The 18002-nt window shown below is 57.4% G+C and overlaps 1 protein-coding gene across 6 annotated transcripts; it reads left to right on the top strand.

The window, feature by feature from the left end:
* Positions 1–5222: 5222 nt before the first annotated feature.
* Positions 5223–17936, top strand: HOOK2 (hook microtubule tethering protein 2). Of its 6 annotated transcripts, none has more exons than XM_055082057.1 (22): positions 6559–6682; positions 7203–7288; positions 7358–7430; positions 8396–8446; positions 8535–8667; positions 8762–8829; positions 9332–9394; positions 9718–9798; positions 9895–10055; positions 10141–10281; positions 11526–11727; positions 12027–12137; positions 12811–12898; positions 13284–13353; positions 14051–14188; positions 14282–14369; positions 14568–14602; positions 16566–16648; positions 16733–16833; positions 17000–17110; positions 17176–17250; positions 17339–17936. In XM_055082057.1, the coding sequence occupies exons 1-22, from the start codon at positions 6638–6640 to the stop codon at positions 17486–17488; spliced, it is 2154 nt and encodes a 717-aa protein (XP_054938032.1). In that variant the 5' UTR covers positions 6559–6637; the 3' UTR covers positions 17489–17936. The 6 variants fall into 6 exon arrangements, with proteins under 6 accessions (XP_054938033.1, XP_054938032.1, XP_007103656.1 ...); XM_007103594.3 differs by having other exon boundaries at positions 16730–16833; positions 17179–17250; XM_055082056.1 differs by having other exon boundaries at positions 16730–16833.
* The last annotated feature ends 66 nt before the right edge of the window (positions 17937–18002 follow it).

The raw sequence follows: 18002 nt of genomic DNA, 5'->3' as shown, positions 1-18002 counted from the left end.
GGCAGGGGGGGCGGCGGGGGATCTCTGGGTGGGGGTAGAGACTGGCTGGGAAGCCCAGAGCCCCGCAGCATGGTCCAGGGGCACATGTGTGTCTGCTTGGCTGTGGGTTAGTGTGTGGCTGGCCTGTCAGGACGTGTGAGAGTGTGTGTGAGGCCTGTCTTCTCAGGGCATGTGTCTGTGTGTTGGCCCAACACTGCAGGGGTGTGTAGGACCTGCCTGCTTTGGAAGGGGGGGTTTTGGGGGTGGAGTGTGTGTGTGAGTATGTGTATGGTCTATGAAATAGGTTGCATGTGGCTGGCCTATGTACATGAATGTAGGTTGTTTTGGAGTTCATATGGCTAACCTATTCGTGTCTAGTGTGTATGTGTGTGTGTGTGTGTGTGTGTGTGTGTGAGGTCTGTGGCTGGTGTGTGTCTGTGGCTCATCTATGTGTGTGTGTCTATGTGGGCTCTGTGGCTGGTGTGTGTGTGTGTGTGTGTGTGTGTGTTAGCCAACAGGTTCTGTCACGGTGTCTCTGTGCCAATGTGTTAGTGAATGTCCGACTGTGGCCTGTCAGTGCTTCTCTGCGTTGGGTGTGACTGTCTGGCTAGACCATGTGTGTGACTGTCAAGCCTGTCTGCTTACATTTGCCCAATCTGTCGGAGGGTCCGACGTGTGTGTTATCGGTGAGGTAGTGTGTATCTGTAAGGCTGACTTCTGATGTCCTCAGAGCATCTCTGAGTGTGTGTGCAACTGTGGCGGGAGGTGGGGGGATTCTGTTATGGTCTGTATGTGTCCTTCCCCATAGGTTTATGTATGTCCATCTCCCATAGGTTTATGTATGTCTCTCTTGCCTCTGAGTATCTTCTTGAGTTGGTGATCTTGCTGGTGTGTGTTCGTGTGTGTGTGCGCGCGCCTGTGTTGCTTTCTCGTGTGTCGGGATCTGACACTGTGTATGAACATCTCTTGTGCAGCTCTCGGGGAGCCTGCACTGAAAGCGACTGTCCCTTCTCTCTGAGTCTATCCACATGCATGTATTGCCCGTCTGTGTCTGACACACAGTTCTCAGTGTGTCCGTCCTGCCTGTGTGTTTCTGGACTGTCACATGTGTCTCAGAGTGCCTGTGAGCATGCCGTTGTCTGCCAGGCTGTTTGCTTCTCACCAGAATGTCAATGTCCTTCTGTATTTGTGTCTGTCAGTGTATCCATCTTGCCTGTATGCTGAGTTGATTTATCTGTGTCACTCACTCCCTGCCTTTATGCTTCTGGCCTGTCAGTGTCTTTGTGTGTTTGGCAGCATTTCAGTCTTCCTCTTGAGACTGCCCTGTCACTGTGTCTGTGTTTGACAGCCGTCTTGCCCAGATTTTTGTCTGACCCTGTCAGTGTGTCCCCGATTGGTAGTCTCTCTGTGGCCAGGGTGACACGGGTTTTTTTTGTGTGTGACTGTGTATGTGTACACTCCTTGCCGTCCCCCCCCACAAGTCTGGCCACCCTGGGCCATGTTTACTCTGCCCCCAGCCGATTTCTGCCCTGCCCGGGGAGGGGCTGACCCTCCGGTCTGTCCAGCCAGCAGTCCACAGCCAGCAGTCCACAGGATGTTCCCGAGACGCTGTCTCCGCCGACATCCCCTCCCTTGGGCCACCGTCGGGTCAGGACCCAGGCGTCCAGGGCGGTGGGGGTGGGGCCGCAACGTGGTGGGGGGGCATGCCAGGGCCCCGGAATGAGGGTGAGGGGTGGGGAAGCAACGGGCCCAACAGGTTCCGCCTCATTCCTGCCCCGCCTCTCACTTCCTGGGTGCCTGCTCCGGGTAGGGGGTGGACGGGATGAACCCCATGGCCTCGGAGCGCCTGGGTGGGGCATGGCGCGCCCCACAAGGACTCGCTTCTGCTGGTCACCCTGACACCCAGGCCTGAGAGACAGGAGGAGCCTGGGTCCTTCTACCGGCCAAGCCCCCTCCCTGCTCCTCTGCCCAGCTCTGGGAACAAAGCATTCCATCTATTATTCACCTAATCCCACAACGCCACAATAAGCGGGTCATAATTATTCCCCATTTTCAGATGGGGAAACCGAGCCCCAGAGAGCAATGAGGGCAGAGGCAGGATTTGAACCCAACCCTGTATGCTACGCAAGACCCCCAGCCAGCTCACCAACAGCCTTCCCTCCCCTCTCTAAAAACGGTACATGTGGGGTGGAGTATGAACCCAGGCCCCCACGAGGCCCGGCTCAAGGGGGCGCCTGGCTTGCTCTGAGTCAAAAGGGGCCCCTGGATGAAATGAATAAGAAAACGGCTTTAACCGTTTCATCGCCGATGGGCTCTGCAAAAACTTCCTGTGGGCTATGGGGGAGGGGCTGGGGGGTAGGTACTGCCAATTCAGGGGTGGGGGAAACGGCTCTAGTGACCTTGGCAAGGGATGTCTAAGGGAAGACACCAGACACCGACCCTCGCTGGAGGGAGAGCCCCACCCCTTAAGCTCTAGGCCCCCAGTACTCGGTTCTCAGCCCCTACTGCCTGGAGGGGGGTCTCAGAGTCCGCAGCCCCCTCCCCAAGGGCTTGAGTCACACAAGGGGAAAGCCGCGAGCGGTGAGTCATGGGGTGGAGAAGGGGGAGCGAGGTCGGCTGCGGCCAGGGGACCCTCAAGCTGGCCTGAGTCACGCACGCCAGGGCCTCGCTGACCCCAGCCCCTTCCGCGGAGACCAGGAGGCCAGGAGCGGGGAGCGCATTGTCGGTGGAATACGGAGCTGGAGGAAGAGCGGGAGGGGGGAGGAAGCACGCGCCCGGCCGCGCGGGAAGCTCCGGTTCCCATGGTAACTGGGGGGTCTCACAGCTCGATGGCGGGGTTCCTCCCTCGGTAGGGACGGTCCCCGCGCGCTGGGGAAGCCCCCGCGCGCTCTATCGAGGGGCCACAAGTTTCAGGTCGGGCAGGAAGGGGTTAACGGCAGCCCCCTGCCTGGTTTCACCCGCGCCCAAAGTCCCCGGCGGGGTGGGGCTGTGCCCCGACCTCCCCCGCGCGCTTAACCCCCGCGGCCGCCCACGCACGCACGCACGCAGCTAGCCCATCCCCCCGCGCTCGCACGCACGATCACGTCTGGCTCCACGCACGCAGCGACCCCCGTCGTGCCGCACGTCACGCACGACGCACGCGCCCCCGCAGCGCCGGGAGGGGCTGAGAGCGGCAGGACTCCGGGCGCTTAACGTCCCCCCAGCACATCACCGCCTCCTCACGCTGTCTTGTGTGACTTTGACACCCCCCAACACAAGGTCACAAACTCTCAGATCCACAGTGTCACACGGACACAGGATACACCTGCCACACGTTGGCACAACCATTCACTAGTCCAGCCAGCCCCACAGCGAACGTGCGCAGGGTCACACTGTCACACAACGTTTGTGGTAGGGCTATCTTCATACACAGATAGGTGGCATATACAGACACTCCGATAAAGCCACACCATCAAGACAAAGTAAGACACAGATAAAAGTCTTGGACCTCAGGACTCCAGTTGTCACACAGCCACTCCTCTCACATGGAGATTGTAGAGGCACAGAGACACATGCTGGGGACGGACACACGACGGTCATGCTGTCACGCAGACATCACAAGTAGGGCACATGAAGTAAAGTAGGGTCACAGACACAAACCCACAAGGCCACACACAGGGACACCAGATTGTCTCGGGGACATGGACAAACCAAGGACAAACATGACAGGCTCATGCTATCACAGAAAAACACATGATGGAGAGAAAGTAGGACACGGTCACAGAAACACAACCTAAATCCATACTGAAATACTGATTGTCATACATTCACTTTTTTTTTTTTTTTTTTTTTTTGCTGTAGCATACATTCACTTCTTACACAAAGAATGACCTAGGGATATAGACACACAGCAAGGTCCCATAAAGAGAAGCATGTGCCCTAGTCCCTGACAGCACCCCCCCAAAACCACCAAATCACACACACATAGCCTGTTGGGTAAATTCCCAGGGCCCCAAGACACAGGTAGATGCAGACACATAGACCTGTGCACACACAATCACAGACCCACCATCTCACACCTACATAGATGTGAACACACTTCACATGGACTCAGAGACACATATACAGACCCAGGGAGGGGGTCAGGATGGGAGTCCTGGTGGAATGTCAGTGTCTGGAGAGCAGAAAGCCTGCCAGAGTCCCTCATGGTATGGGGCACGGTGTCCACCCTGAGCTTGTGGTCAGCCCCCTGGGGGGGGGGGAGGGGCACCATCTCCAAATGTGTGAACCTAGGGTCTCCATCCCAGCTCTCATGACTGGGTCTCTGCCCAGATGTGAAGGCCGGAGGGGGCAGGCGGGGGTCCAGCTGTGGCCGCAGGGAGGGGTTGAGTCACCCGCTTCCCAGCAGTACAGCCCAGGCTGGGCCCAGCTGTTCCTGGAAACAGACAGGAGGGGGTGGGGTCCCCAAACCAGCTGGGGGCTGCTGGTCCAGACCCGCACCCTGTCCTTAATGGAGGCCTCCAGATCATTCCCCAAACTTTGGGGCTCTCTCCACCGAAAGTGGGGGTTTGAATCTTTCCCCCAAATAAAGGATCCCTGCTTCAAAATGAGGGTTTGTGATCCCTCTCTTTGGACTGAAGGAACACTGATGCCCCCAACAGTGGGGTTCCCTGGGTCACATAATAGGGATTGCTGCTCTTCCCTGCCAACGTAGGGAGCTCCCGTTCCCCCCAAACATGAGATTCCTTGCCGCCCCAAATTGAGGGTTGTGACTCCTCCCCCAAAGTGAGTGCACCCAGACCTTTCTTTAACTCTGGGGACTTTTGGGTCCCTGAACATCTATAACGCCTATAATATCATGGCAACGTTAGAACAATTCAAGTCCATGCTCCGGATATTTAGATTCCTCCTAAACATCAAGATCCCTGCAGGTTTTGCAAGTATTGGGGACCCCACTCCCAAATATTTGGCAGTCTTAGCATGTCTCCCAACATTGGGCAACCAGGTCCTCTCACAAATATTCCCAGCTTCCTCTCCTTGTAACAGCCATAGTTTCGGCTCACCTTCCACTTCTGCCTGGTGGCAGGGGGGCCCCGCTTCCCCTTACTGGCAGCACCCTCTCCTTAGTGGGTGTGGGATAAGGGAATCAGCGGCGGCTGTTCTCACGCCCGCCGCCGTAAGGCAGCCCTGTCCGGAAGCCGGCACTGCTGGCCCTTGTCCCCTTCCTCCCTACTCCCCCCACTCCACTCTGCTCCCAGGGGATGGAGGCTGAAAACAACTCGGAAGGGGATGTGGGTGTGTAGACGAGCCTCCAAGGCCCCTGCGTGCGTGCAGTTGTGCGTCTGAGTGGGCTGTAACCTGGAGTCTGGTGCTAGAGTGATTGTGTTCCTGCGATGGTGCGGGGAGGGGGGGAGTGCGGGAGGGAGGGGGTGAGCTGTAGTCGTCCTGCTCAACCCGCTCGGGGCAGGGTCGCCGAAGCCAGACTCTGGGTTGGAGGGAGCAGCTCCCCGCCCCTCAGACCTAGACCCACCCCCAAAGCAGAGTCCGCCCCTCTCTGTGGGTACAGCTAATAACCTCTAATTACTGCTCATTACCTCGCCCGCTCCGCAGGGGAGGGACTGCCGGTGAACTCAGGCGTCAGAGGTCCGGTGCTTTACCACCTCCCTTAAAACCGGATCCACCCAGAACCTCTGTTTCCTCGCCTGCGAACGGGAAATTTAAAGAGCACTTGCCACCTAGAGTCGTGGAGATTTCAACCATCTATTATATTTAAATCGCTTAGCGCAGAGGCTGCATTTTGTAGGCACCCCATAAATGGTGACTGCGATTTTATTGTTAACTAGTATTGTTAGCACTTTCCTTTAAGCCCCCTTCAATTCCCAGACAGGGTCTCAGAGTGGGCCCATCCTTTTCCCCGTAGGCCGCGTTCCTACGGTCTGGGCGCCCGGGTGGCCGTGGCGACCAGGGCGGCCCCGTCCTGGATTCGGAGGGAGGAGGGCCCCGGCGCGGGGCTCAGGGAGGGGAAAGGGCAGGGAAAGCTCAGTGGAGGACGGATCCAGGCTAGGCAAATAAGTCTGTCCATTACCCAGGACATGTGTCTGACCCATCCTGCCGTCGACTTAGGACCCGAATCCCCTTGTCTACCCCTGGGCAAGACTATCAAGTCACCTACACTGGGAAGAACGCTTTAGTGTTCCCTCTCCAATTCCATAGAATATATTATGACCTGCCCCTCTCCTGCGCAAAGGCTCTGATCATAATGTGGCTAGACAGCAGAATTTCTTTCAGCCGAAGGGAAGGGACGCGAATACGCCTGTACAACAGGGTGGGGCAGCACCGCCTCTGATGAAGAGGAATGACGGTGAAGTCTCCGCTACCTCAAAAAGAGCTCGGGGAGGAGGGGAGGCGAAGCCACCCTTGGGATGCGCAAGGCTGGCCCAGACTGACCCCTAGCGGCAGGCCGGCGCCCAAATGCTTCCCGGATCTAAGATGGCGGGTCTGAAGCCCTGAGCTGGTGCCGGGAGGAGATCACGTGTCCAGGGCGGGGCCTGCGCTTAGGGGGCGGGGCGGCGCTCTAGGCCGAGCGGGAGGTTGGGGCTGCGGGCGCTCGCTGGTGGCGGATCTGGACGCCGCTGCGGTGGCAGGGCTCCGCGGCCGGGGTCGAATCCAGTCGGGAGCCATGAGCGTGGACAAGGCCGAGCTATGCGGGTCTCTGCTCACCTGGGTAGGTCGGGGGCGGGGCCAGGGACAGGTGTACGCCCTCTGTTCTCGCCCGGTAGCCCCGACCTTGGCTTTGTGCACCCTTCCGTCCTGGGGCAGGGAGGAGGAAGGGGTCGTCGGCCTGCCAGGCCGTTGCACTCTGGCCTGAGCACCTGAGCCGTCAAGTGGCAGGTTTGCGTGTAAAGAGCAGGTGAGGCCACGCCCCTTCGTGGCTGGGTCATGTGGGGCGAGGGCACAGGTGAGCTGGCCTGGTCACGTGGTGCCTGTGGGGACCAAGTGACTCGTGGTCTGCCCTCGCCTGGTCGCGCGGGGTTTGTTGGGCAAAGGTATAATGAGGCCACGCCCCCTCCGGTCCGTCCAGGTGAGCAGAGGCCACTCCCCCACGGAGCTGGCTTGCTGGAGCAACAGGCCATCCCCCACCCAGCATGTGAGGGTCCTGCTGACCGGAAAAGTCTGTAAAAGGGGTTTCGTTCCGTGGTCCCAGGCCCTGATAATGCTTGTTGCACTTTCCTCTCCCCCACCAGTTGCAGACGTTCCATGTCCCGCCCCCCTGTACCAGCCCCCAGGAACTGAGCAGTGGCCTCGCAGTAGCCTATGTGCTGAACCAGATGTGAGTGGGGCTGAGGGGGAGGGTCCCAAAAGGGTCCCCCAGCAGCTCATCCCACCTTCTCACCCCCAGAGACCCTTCCTGGTTCAACGAGGCATGGCTCCAGGGCATCTCAGACGACCCAGGTCCCAACCGGAGGTTGAAGGTGACAGGTGGACTCATGAATGGGGGACAGACTGGTGAAAAGTTGATCAGAGAAGGGTCAGTTAGACATGTCCTGGGTGATGGACAAACAGATCTGGACAGGAAGAGGGACAGATGTATACAGGTGTATAGTGACCAGCCAACTATGTATTTGTTCCTTCATTCTTCTATTAAGCAGGCCTGGGTGTGCAGCAAGGAATAACACAGACAAAAACCTGCATACACAAACATTAACATTGACTTCCAATGGCAATTAGTTCTATGAAGACAATAAAAGCTGGGCCATGAGAGAGAGCAACTGAGAGTGGGTGGGTGGTTACTCCAGATGGGCTGATCTCCATGTAAGATTTGGAGGAATAGCATTCCAGACACAGGGAGCAGCAAATGCAAAGGCCCTGAGTTGGAAATAAGCTTGGTGTGATCGAGGAATGGCAGGGGGGTCAGAACGGAAAGCAAGGGGTCAGAACACGAATGGTAGATGAGATCATCAAGGGCCTGGCAGGCTGGAGCAGGGAAGATAGATTCTATTTTAAGTGCTGTGTAAAGTCAAGGAAGGATTTTAGTAGAGGAAAGACACAAACCTGGCTTGGGCTTTAAAAAGCTCTCTCTGGATGCTTGTAGAGAAATGGAGGGGTAGGCAGCAAGAGTGGAAGCTGGTGCAATAATTCAGGTGAGAGATGATGATGGCTAGGGTCAAAGTGTAGTGGGGCAGGTGGTAAGAAGTGACTGGATTCTGGGGACACGTGAACAAGATGGGCAGGTGGGTAAGAAGGGCAGGCAGCCAGACAGGTCACTCCTAGGAGAGGGGACATACAGACAGAATGGGGCTAAACAGGATGAGATGACCAGGGATTGGGAGGCGAGACAGAGAAAAAAAGAATGGGCTAGACAGATTCAGGGTGGGGGCTGCCTGGCCCCTTCTGGGGGGATTTGGGACCCTGGACACAACTCCTTGCCCCTCCCCAGGTCAACAATCTGAAGACAATCTTACAGAGCCTGGTGGAGTACTCCCAGGATGTGAGTAACTGTAAAGGGATTTAGGGGGTTGGGTTGGGAGGAGGGGGATCCGTGAGCCCCTGATACCCCTTCCTCCTCCCATCCTCAGGTCCTGGGGCATCCCATTTTGGAGCAGCACCTTCCAGATGTGAGCCTCATTGGCGAGTTCTCAGACCCAGAAGAGCTTGGCAAGCTGCTTCAGCTGGTGCTGGGCTGTGCTATCAGTTGCGAGAAGAAGCAGGGTATGGGAGGTTAGGGGGTCCCTAGGGGAAGACCTGAGGAAACCCTTCTTGCCCTTCCACCCCCCATCTCAGTCTCCCCCACCTTGACCCCCAGAGCACATCCAGAGAATCATGACGCTAGAGGAATCAGTTCAGCATGTGGTGATGGAAGCCATCCAGGAGGTAGGTGGGGATGCCACTGTAGCGAGGAGCTTCAGGGGAGGGGGCATCTCCAAGGCAGCTGGGCACAGGCTCTTTCCTGGTAAGGTCTGGGCTCTGTCTGGAACTCAGCTGGCCAGATTTGCCTGTCCCACGTGTCTGCCAGCGCCCCCCAGCTCTAAGTCACAACCTAGCATACTAAAAGGGCCAGGCCTCGGAATTCCCTGGTGGTCCAGTGGTTAGGACTCAGCGCTTTCACTGTTGTGGCCCGGGTTCAATCCCTGTTTGGAGAACTAGGATCCCACAAGGCGCGCAGTGTGGCCAGGTGGCCAGGGAGGGGGGAAGGACCAGGACTCCCTGCGTGCTGGACACATGGGGCATCCTCTGGGCTGGGGTTATTGGGGAGGACTGGCTTTGGGGACAGGAGGATGGAGTAGTTCTTAGGCTGGATTGTAGAAGCCTTGGAAGCTGCCCTCAGAGGGCCCAGTTCATCTCAATGTCCTCCCACTGCACCCCCCCCCTCCAGCTCATGACCAAAGACACCTCTGACTCCCTGTCACCGGAAACATATGGGAACTTTGATAGCCAGGTAAGGGGTGGGGACCTTGTTAAAGGTCCAACCCCATTACTGATTTTCAGGGCTACCTAAGGAGCAAGGGCTTGACCTTAAGCCTGTAAACCACTCCCATCCTCCAGGGTCCTATCCTCTTCCCTTGCCAGGTCCCCAGGGTTCCTGAATTGCCTTTTCTCCAGTCCCCTCAGGTCCCAGCCCTCTCTTCTTAGATCTTGAGGGTTTCTCGGCTCCCTCCTCTCTGTCCCTGAAGATCCCATCCTCCGTTTCCCCATTTTCCTCCCCTGGATCCCTGCGTTTCCTGTCTCTCCCCACCCTCCCCCCTCCACTCCTCTCATCAGTCCCGCAGGTACTACTTCCTGAGTGAGGAGGCTGACGAGGGTGACGAGCTGCGGCAGCGCTGTCTGGACCTGGAGCGGCAGGTGGGGCCGAGGTGGGGGTCCACAGGTGCTCCCAGGGCAGGGTCGCCCGCATAGCGCCCCTCCCAGCTCCGGCTCGTCTGTATGCCCTGCCCACAGCTGGTACTCCTGTCAGAGGAGAAGCAGAGCCTGGTTCAGGAAAATGAGGTGCTGAGGGAACGGGCGGGCCGGTCCGAGGGTGAGGGCGCCACCGGCCTCACCTCCAAGAAGCTGCTGCTGCTGCAGTCCCAGCTGGAGCAGCTGCAGGAAGAGAACTTCAGGTATGGTCAGTTGGGGAAAGGGCCAGCAGGCCAGCGGACTGGGGCAGGCACAATGCCTTCATGTGATGCTTCCCCCATCCCGCAGGCTGGAGAGCGGCAGGGAGGACGAGCGCGTGCGCTGTGCCGAGCTGGAACGGGAGGTCGCCGAGCTGCAGCAGCGGAGCCAGGAGCTGACCAGCCTGGCCCAGGAGGCACAGGCCCTGAAGGATGAGATGGATGAACTTCGGTGAGTGGCAGGTCCCCACCACACACCTCCATTGCCAGAGTGCCCCTCTGATGCCATAGTATCTCTGTCACCCCCAAATTCCTAGTGGGCACCCACAATGCCCTGTTGACTCCACAATACCATCATGAACCCCACTGCACTATCCTGGATTCCACCATGTCCTCTGGACAACCCCAAACTCCCTGGATCCATGGTGCCCCCCAGGACCCCACAGTGTCCCCCTGTTATCCCACATTGTATCCCACATACCTTACAGCAGGGGTCGCAAACCCTTGGGCTGCGGACTGGTTCCGGTCCGCAGCCTGTTAGGAACTGGGCCGCACGGCAGGAGGTGAGCGGCAGGCGAGAGAGTGAAGCTTCATCTGCCGCTCTCCGTCGCTCCCCACCACTCTCCACCACTCGCATTACTGCCTGAACCCTCCCCCTACCCCCCGCCGGTCCGTGGAAATATTGTCTTCCATGAAACCAGTCCCTGGTACCAGAAAGTTTGGGGACCGCTGCCTTATAGGATCCCTGTGACCCCAGCAAGCCTAGGGGTCATAACGCTCCCCAGACCCCACTGCACCATTCTGCCCCATCATGCCCCAGCATTCCCATGGTGCCCTCCAGGACACAATGGGATGCAATAACTTTGCCCCTGGTGACCCCTCTGTCCCCCTATCACATGACTGTACCTTCTTATGACTCCACAGCATCCCTGCAAGCACAGAGTGCTTGGTAGGCCCCCATAGCACCCACCCCTCAACCTCACTGTCCCTTCTGTTGCTCCCCTGTGACCCCCATGGCATCCCTGTAATGTTAAAGTGCCTAATGAGCCCCTACCATACCTTCAAGAGCCCCACAGTGCTCTGCCTCAAAGATCCCCCATGACCCCACCACGGCCCCTGCACCCACAATACCCTTGTTAGGCCCACAGCTACATGATGACCCCAAAGTGTCCATGGGGGCTCCTCAGACCCTCTGGGCCCCATCATTCCCCCTGTAACCCCAGTCATTTTTGTGTCCCCCAGATTCTGATTTTGACCCTGGGCTAACCATTGATGTTTAGGGCTCCCGTTATGCTCCCTAATGATTCCCCCAACACCACCAGGCCCCGCTGACCCCTGACCCTCATGACCCATCACCTTGAACCCAAATGCCCCAAGGCTGACCTGACACCTTCCCCTGCCCTGAGGGCCTCGCATCCAGGCTGAACCCTTGACCTCAGACCCCCGACTCCTCTTCCCACTTGCCCCCGCCCCCAGGCAGTCCTCTGAGCGCGCAGGGCAGCTGGAGGCCACGCTGAGCAGCTGCCGGCGCCGCCTGGGCGAGCTGCGGGAGCTTCGGCGGCAGGTGCGGCAGCTGGAGGAGCGCAACGCCGGCCACGCCGAGCGCACGCGGCAGCTGGAGGAAGAGCTGCGCCGGGCCGGCTCCCTGCGCGCCCAGCTAGAGGCGCAGCGGCGGCAGGTACGGGCGGGGGCCTGGACCTGGACTGGGGTGGGGGCTCCTCTTGGCCAGCCGCTGACTTTAGCTCACCCTCAGCGTGGTGCTAAGTCCTTCCACCCAGAGTCTGCTCCCATTTTTATATAGAGGCCACGCCCTTTAGGCCAGCCAGCCCCTCCCTAGGCTTGTAAGCCCCACCCCTTCTCTTAAGCCTCCTCCTCCAAGTTCCCTCAGCTGGTCCCTCTGGCCCCACCTTTTCACCTTGTACTCAGTCCCTGCCCCTCCTTCCCACCTTGCTGTCCTCTCCCCTCTCCTCTGTTTAGGTTCAGGAACTGCAGGGCCAGCGGCAGGAGGAGGCCATGAAGGCCGAGAAATGGCTATTCGAGTGTCGCAATCTGGAGGAAAAGTATGAGCTGGTGTCAAAGGAGAAGGAGGTGAGGCTGAGGTCCCTCCACCCAAGCCCCACCCTGCCCATCATGGCAGAGCCCATTCCCTAGGACAGTAGTCCCCAACTTTTATAAGATTTTTTTAAGGGAACTTTATTATTTTTATTTATTTATTTTTGGCTGCGTTGGGTCTTCGTTGCTGCGCGCGGGCTTTCTCTAGTTGCAGTGAGCAGGGGCTACTCTTCATTGCGGTGCGTGGGTTTCTCACTGAGGTGGCTTTTCTTGTTGCAGAGCACGGGCTCTAGGCGCACGGGCTTCATTAGTTGTGGCACGTGGGCTCAGTAGTTGTAGCGCACGCACTTAGTTGCTCTGCAGCATGTGGGATCTTCCCGGCCAGGGCTCGAACCTGTGTACCCTGGATTCTTAACCACTGCGCCACCAGGGAAGCCCAGTGGTCCCCAACCTTTTTGGCACCAGGGACCGGTTTCATGGAAGACATTTTTTCCACGGACTGGGGGTGGGGGGCGGTAATGCGAGCAATGGGGAGCTATAGTGAGTGGCAGACAAAACTTCACTTTCTTGCCCATCGCTCACCTCCTGCTGTGCCTCCCGGTTCCTAACAGGCCGCGGACTGGTACTGGTCTGCGGCCCAGGGGTTGGGGACCCCTACCCTAGGAGACCCATCCAGCCTCAAGTGGCCTGTTGCATCCCGTCCCTCCAGCGGCTGCTGGCAGAGCGGGACTCCCTGCGGGAGGCCAATGAGGAGCTGCGCTGCGCCCAGATGCAGCCTCGCGGGCTGACCCAAGCCGGTGAGTTGGAGGCCCATCCCAGGGCCTGGGAGATGGCTGGCCTGGAGCCTTACCTGGCCTGGTGTGCTGTTAGGGCAGGCAGAAAAGGCAGTGTCCCAGGGCTTGTCTAGGTTGGGGGCAGAGCTAGGCCACGCTGGAGGGAGGCTAGAGTGGAAAGAGGTGACATGGGCCGACAGAAAGCAGGGGCTGTCTATCGGGGCTCTGGGTGGGGCAAAGGCAAACCCAGGCCAAGGATCATGGCTCCCTGTCATGCCAGGGGTGGGGTTTGGGTCAAGTCAGGCTTTTGGCCGAAGTTGAGCCCCCAAAGATGCTTTTCGGAAAGAGGATCCTAGGGATGGGGACAGGAACTGTGCAGCCACCTGAAGACTTTTCACACATTCTCCAGACCCCTCACTGGATCCCACCTCACCGGCTGTGGAAAACTTAGCAGCCGAGATCCTACCTGCGGAGCTCAGGTATCCTGGGGTCACTCAGAGCTCTGGCCCCACTGGGGCCTGGCAGTGCCCACCCTCAGCCCCGTCCCGAGTACAGGTATTTACCGCTAGCCAGGCCTGCTCAACTTGGTTCCCAAGTCCTAGCCGGGCTTCTAGGCCCACTCACTCCTAATTCTGCTCTTACCTGGCCAGGGCTCTAGCCCTGTTGGTGGCTCACCTCTTCAGGATCCGTCCTTAGTGCACAAATTAGATCCAACCCATCTGTCTCCACTCCCCAAGCAAAAATCCTTTGCCCCAGCCCTGCCCACATCGGGTTCTGCCCCCAGGATACAGCCCTGTCCTCAGTATATTCCCTGCTAGGTTCACTGCCCTGTGCGCTGCCCGTAAGAACTCCCACCCCAGCTTTTCTCTTTTCAGTGTCTTACTTTCCGGCAGCCGCATCTCAGTGTTCTAACCCTCTCCTGTAGCCCCACCCTTCCCTGGCGCCACCCCTAGACTCAGCTCATGGCTCCGCCCACTTTGCCCCCCACCAGCGCTCCGCCCACCCATGCCTAGGCGCTGTCCCCTGTACTCTAACCCTACCCGAGGGTCTGGCTGGGCTCTTCCCCCAGGGCTCTATCCCTCTCCTGGCCCCGTCTGCCCAGTTTCCCTGCTGGAGCCTTGGTAGGCCTGAGTGGTGACCCATCTCCAGCACTGCTCACTCCTTCCCGGTCCGCAGGGAGACGCTCCTGCAGCTTCAGCTGGAGAACAAGCGCCTGTGCCAGCAGGAGGCGGCCGACCGAGAACGGCAGGAGGAGCTGCAGCGCCACCTGGAGGAGGCCAACCGCGCGCGCCACGGCCTGGAGATGCAGCACCGGTGAGGACCCACCTGGCGGAGGGGGGCGTCTCACACGCTTGGAGGGGGGCTGAGGGCTGGCGCAGGCACTAAGTGGGCCCCCCACCCCTGCAGGCTGAACCAGCAGCAGCTGTCGGAGCTGCGGGCCCAGGTGGAGGACCTGCAGAAGGCCCTGCAGGAGCAGGGGGGCAAGACTGAAGACGTGAGTGCCCACCTCCTCCCTGCCTGGCCCTCCTTTGTGCCCCCCAATAACACTTCTCTCTCTCCCCCCTGCTGCCCGATGCCCCGTGAAGTCCATTGTAAGTACCTTGAGCCCAGGGTGGCACCCCCTACCCTCAGTCTGGAAAGAGGTTGGGACCGCTGGAGCCCTCACTCACCCAGTGCCTCTTCTCTCCTCCAGTCAACCCTGCTGAAGAGGAAACTGGAGGAGCATCTGTGAGTCCCAGACTGGGGGTACTCTTGGTGGGGGGAAAGGCTGGGGCAAAGGTGTGGGGGGTGGATCCGGTGTCGATGGGGAGTTGTTGATGAGGAAATGGAGTGTGAAGGGTCAGCTCAAGTGGGGCCTTATAGACTAAGGGAAGGCGTATGGAATGTTTTGGGGGAACAATGGGGAGCCACAGAGGAAATTGCAACAAGGTTGTGTGACAAAGTAATAGTCACCTTTTACTTTTGCATTGTTAAAAAGGAAGTTGGTTTTTTTTTGTTTCTCATTTTTGGCTGCACTGTGTCACTTGTGGAATCTTAGTTCCCCAACCGGGGATTGAACCCGGGCCCACAGCAGTGAAAGCTCCGAGTCCTAACCCCTGGACTGCCAGGGAATTCTCAAAAAAAGGAACTATTTAAAAAAAAAGAAAGAAAGAAACTATTTTAAATAGCTACCACGTTTATAGTTTAAAAACCAAAATGTATACCGAGCTATACAGAAATAAAGGGTATACCTCTGAGTCCTCCCTCATTGACTCAGTTTCTGCCCCATTCCATCCCCATTTCTATTAGTTTATTATGGAAATCCTTCCAGAATTTTTAAAGCAGATCCAAATGAATATGAATATAGATTTTTTACCATCATTCCTTATTTACACAAAAAGTAGTGTAATATGTGCACTTTGCTTTCCCTACTTAACAAGTTAACTGGAGAAATTTCTCCATAGGAATAAATAAAGGGAGTCCTTCTTATTTTTTTTCAAATATAGCAGCCTTTGTCAACTGGGGTTCCATAGGGAAACTAGGCCTTACAGAAAATTATTTTCGTGACTATTTTGTCAGTTCTGCCAAGGATGCAATGAAGCTAAGGCTGACCCGGAACACAGACAGTTATTTCCTTACAGAGGATGGATACCTGGAGGCATTAGGGCTTAATTCTCCTGTAGAATTCTGGTCCAGAAAGCCTGGCCTATAGCATTTTTTGTAATATCATAATGTGTTTAACTCATTCTTTCTAGGTATTTGCAATTTCAAACAATGTAACAAAGTAAACCTTATATGTGCATCTTTTTGCTTGTGTGCAAATATACACAAAAATGGAATGGGTGGCTCCCAGGGTACATGCCTTTGTAATTTTAGTAGACATAGCCAGAGGTTCACTATTAGATGTTACACCATGTTCCATGTCCAACACATGATAATAGTCTCACCTACAGGAATCTTTGGGGTTTTGCCACAGGTGGCAGAACTGTAAAGTATTAGCTTGCATTTCCTTTCCTTTTTAAAAACTTTTTAAAATTTTTAATTTACTTTTGGCTGCGTTGGGTCTTTGTTGCTGCACGCGGGCTTCCTCTAGTTGCAGCGAGTGGGGGCTACTCTTTGTTGCAGTGCGTGGGCTTCTCATTGCGGTGGCTTCTCTTGTTGTGGAGCACGGGCTCAGTAGTTGTGGCTCGTGGGCTCTAGAGCGCAGGCTCAGTAGTTGTGGCGCACGGGCTTAGTGGCTCCGCAGCATGTGGGATCTTCCCAGACCAGGGCTCAAACCCGTGTCCCCTGCATTGGCAGGCAGATTCTTAACCACTGTGCCACCAGGGAAGTCCCGCATTTCCTTTTGTTTTATAAGAGATTTGCATTCCAGAAAGATGCCTGGCTGCTGGGTAGAGAATGGAACTGAGGGGTTGAGAGTAGAGGGGGCTGGCAAGGGATGATGGTGCCTGGACCAGCGTGTGGGCTGTGGAATGGGGAGAAGTGGACAGATGGGAGGGCTGGTCCAGGGGCCACCTGATGAGGGGTGTGGAGGGTTGGGACTCTGATGGCTGAGGAGACGGTGGGGCCAGCGCACATAGCCCCCAGGCTTGGGGTCAGGCAGAGAGGTCTGCAGGGACAATTCTGGCTGGCTGGGAAGGCTGTGGCCGCCACTAGGAGAAGAGAAATGGGCCCAGAGCTCAGCCTGCTGCCGCCGGTCCCCTGCCCGCAGGCAGAAGCTGCATGAGGCAGATCTGGAGCTGCAGCGGAAGCGCGAGTACATCGAGGAGCTAGAGCCCCCTGCCGACAGCAGCAGTGAGTGGGACTGGGTGGCCGGCTGGGTGCAGGGAGCCCCGAGCTTGGCACAGAGCTGAGGGGGCCACCTTGCTACCCCAGCAGCCCGGCGTATCGAGGAGCTGCAGCACAACCTGCAGAAGAAGGACGCGGACTTGCGGGCCATGGAGGAGCGCTACCGCCGCTACGTGGACAAGGCGCGCACAGTGAGGACGGACGCTGGGTGCCTTACACGCCTCCTGCCGAGGCTGCTGCCTCCCATTGGTTCATGCCTCCTGCCCCTACACCTGTCATACCTAATCATGTCACAGACTTTTACACCACGGCCTGTGAGGCCAAGGTCACCCTGGCTGTGTCTTCCCCAACCCCTAGGTCATACAGACCCTGGAACCCAAGCAGCGGCCATCTGGGGGTGCTCCTCCGGAACTCCACACCCTGAGGACACAGCTCCGGGAGCGGGATGTCCGCATCCGGCACCTGGAGGTGGGTGTCCTTATCCCTTCTCACTATCCCCAGCATATCCAGGTCCTTGACTATTGCCTCCTTAGCAGATGGACTTTGAGAAGAGTCGAAGTCAGCGGGAGCAGGAAGAAAAGCTGCTCATCAGTGCCTGGTATAATATGGTGAGTGCACCGTTGCCATGGCTGAAGTATTGGGTGGGGATGGGGGTCCTGTGGGCTCACCTGACCCCAACTATGCCCCTCCCTCCAGGGCATGGCTCTGCAGCAGCGAGCCGGGGAAGAGCGGGCACCTGCCCACGCCCAGTCATTCCTGGCACAGCAGCGCCTGGCCACCAACGCTCGCCGTGGACCCCTGGGACGCCTAGCACCCCTGAACATGCGCCCCACTGACAAGCACTGATGGATCTCAGGATCCTGCCACCTGCCCAGCCAATCAGGGCTTAATCCACCCTGGATTCCCCTGACTCAATGGGGCCCAGCATTACGCCTCAGCCAGTTGCTTGAGAGCCCTGAAGTCACAATCTCTGCCCTTTTCTCTCCCAGGTGGGACGAGAGTGCAGGATGAGGCGGGAGGCAGGAATGGGCCTATTCTTTTTAGCAATGTGATTCTTATTCTTGATTTTAGCGAGCTGCCAGGGGAGAGAGTGATTTTATATTTGAGAAGAAAGATAATAAAGACTTTCAGTCTGACTTGGCTGGACTCTGGGCACTGAGGGGAGGGAGAGAAGGTAGGCCAGGGACTCAGGTCACTGCTTTTAAGAAAATCCTAGCTTGTGTTCTTACTAAAGTGTGAGTGACTGAAAGCACCTAGTAGGAAGTTTGAATATTTTTTTTTTTTTTTTTTGTGGTATGCGGGCCTCCCTCTGCTGTGGCCTCTCCCGTTGCCGAGCACAGGCTCCGGACGTGCAGGCTCA

Source organism: Physeter macrocephalus, unplaced genomic scaffold (genome assembly GCF_002837175.3).
Source record: "Physeter macrocephalus isolate SW-GA unplaced genomic scaffold, ASM283717v5 random_7, whole genome shotgun sequence".
NCBI lineage: Eukaryota > Metazoa > Chordata > Mammalia > Artiodactyla > Physeteridae > Physeter > Physeter macrocephalus.
Note: the sequence above shows the minus strand (reverse complement) of the source record. Positions and strands in the feature narration are given on the sequence as shown.

Coding starts and splice junctions, on each gene's coding strand:
- HOOK2 (XM_055082055.1), top strand. CDS start 6,638: ATGAGCGTGGACAAGGCCGAGCTATGCGGGTCTCTGCTCACCTGG. Junction 8,668..8,761: donor CAGTTGCGAGAAGAAGCAGG/GTATGGGAGGTT, acceptor CTTGACCCCCAG/AGCACATCCAGAGAATCATG. Junction 16,649..16,729: donor GCCCCCTGCCGACAGCAGCA/GTGAGTGGGACT, acceptor TTGCTACCCCAG/CAGCCCGGCGTATCGAGGAG.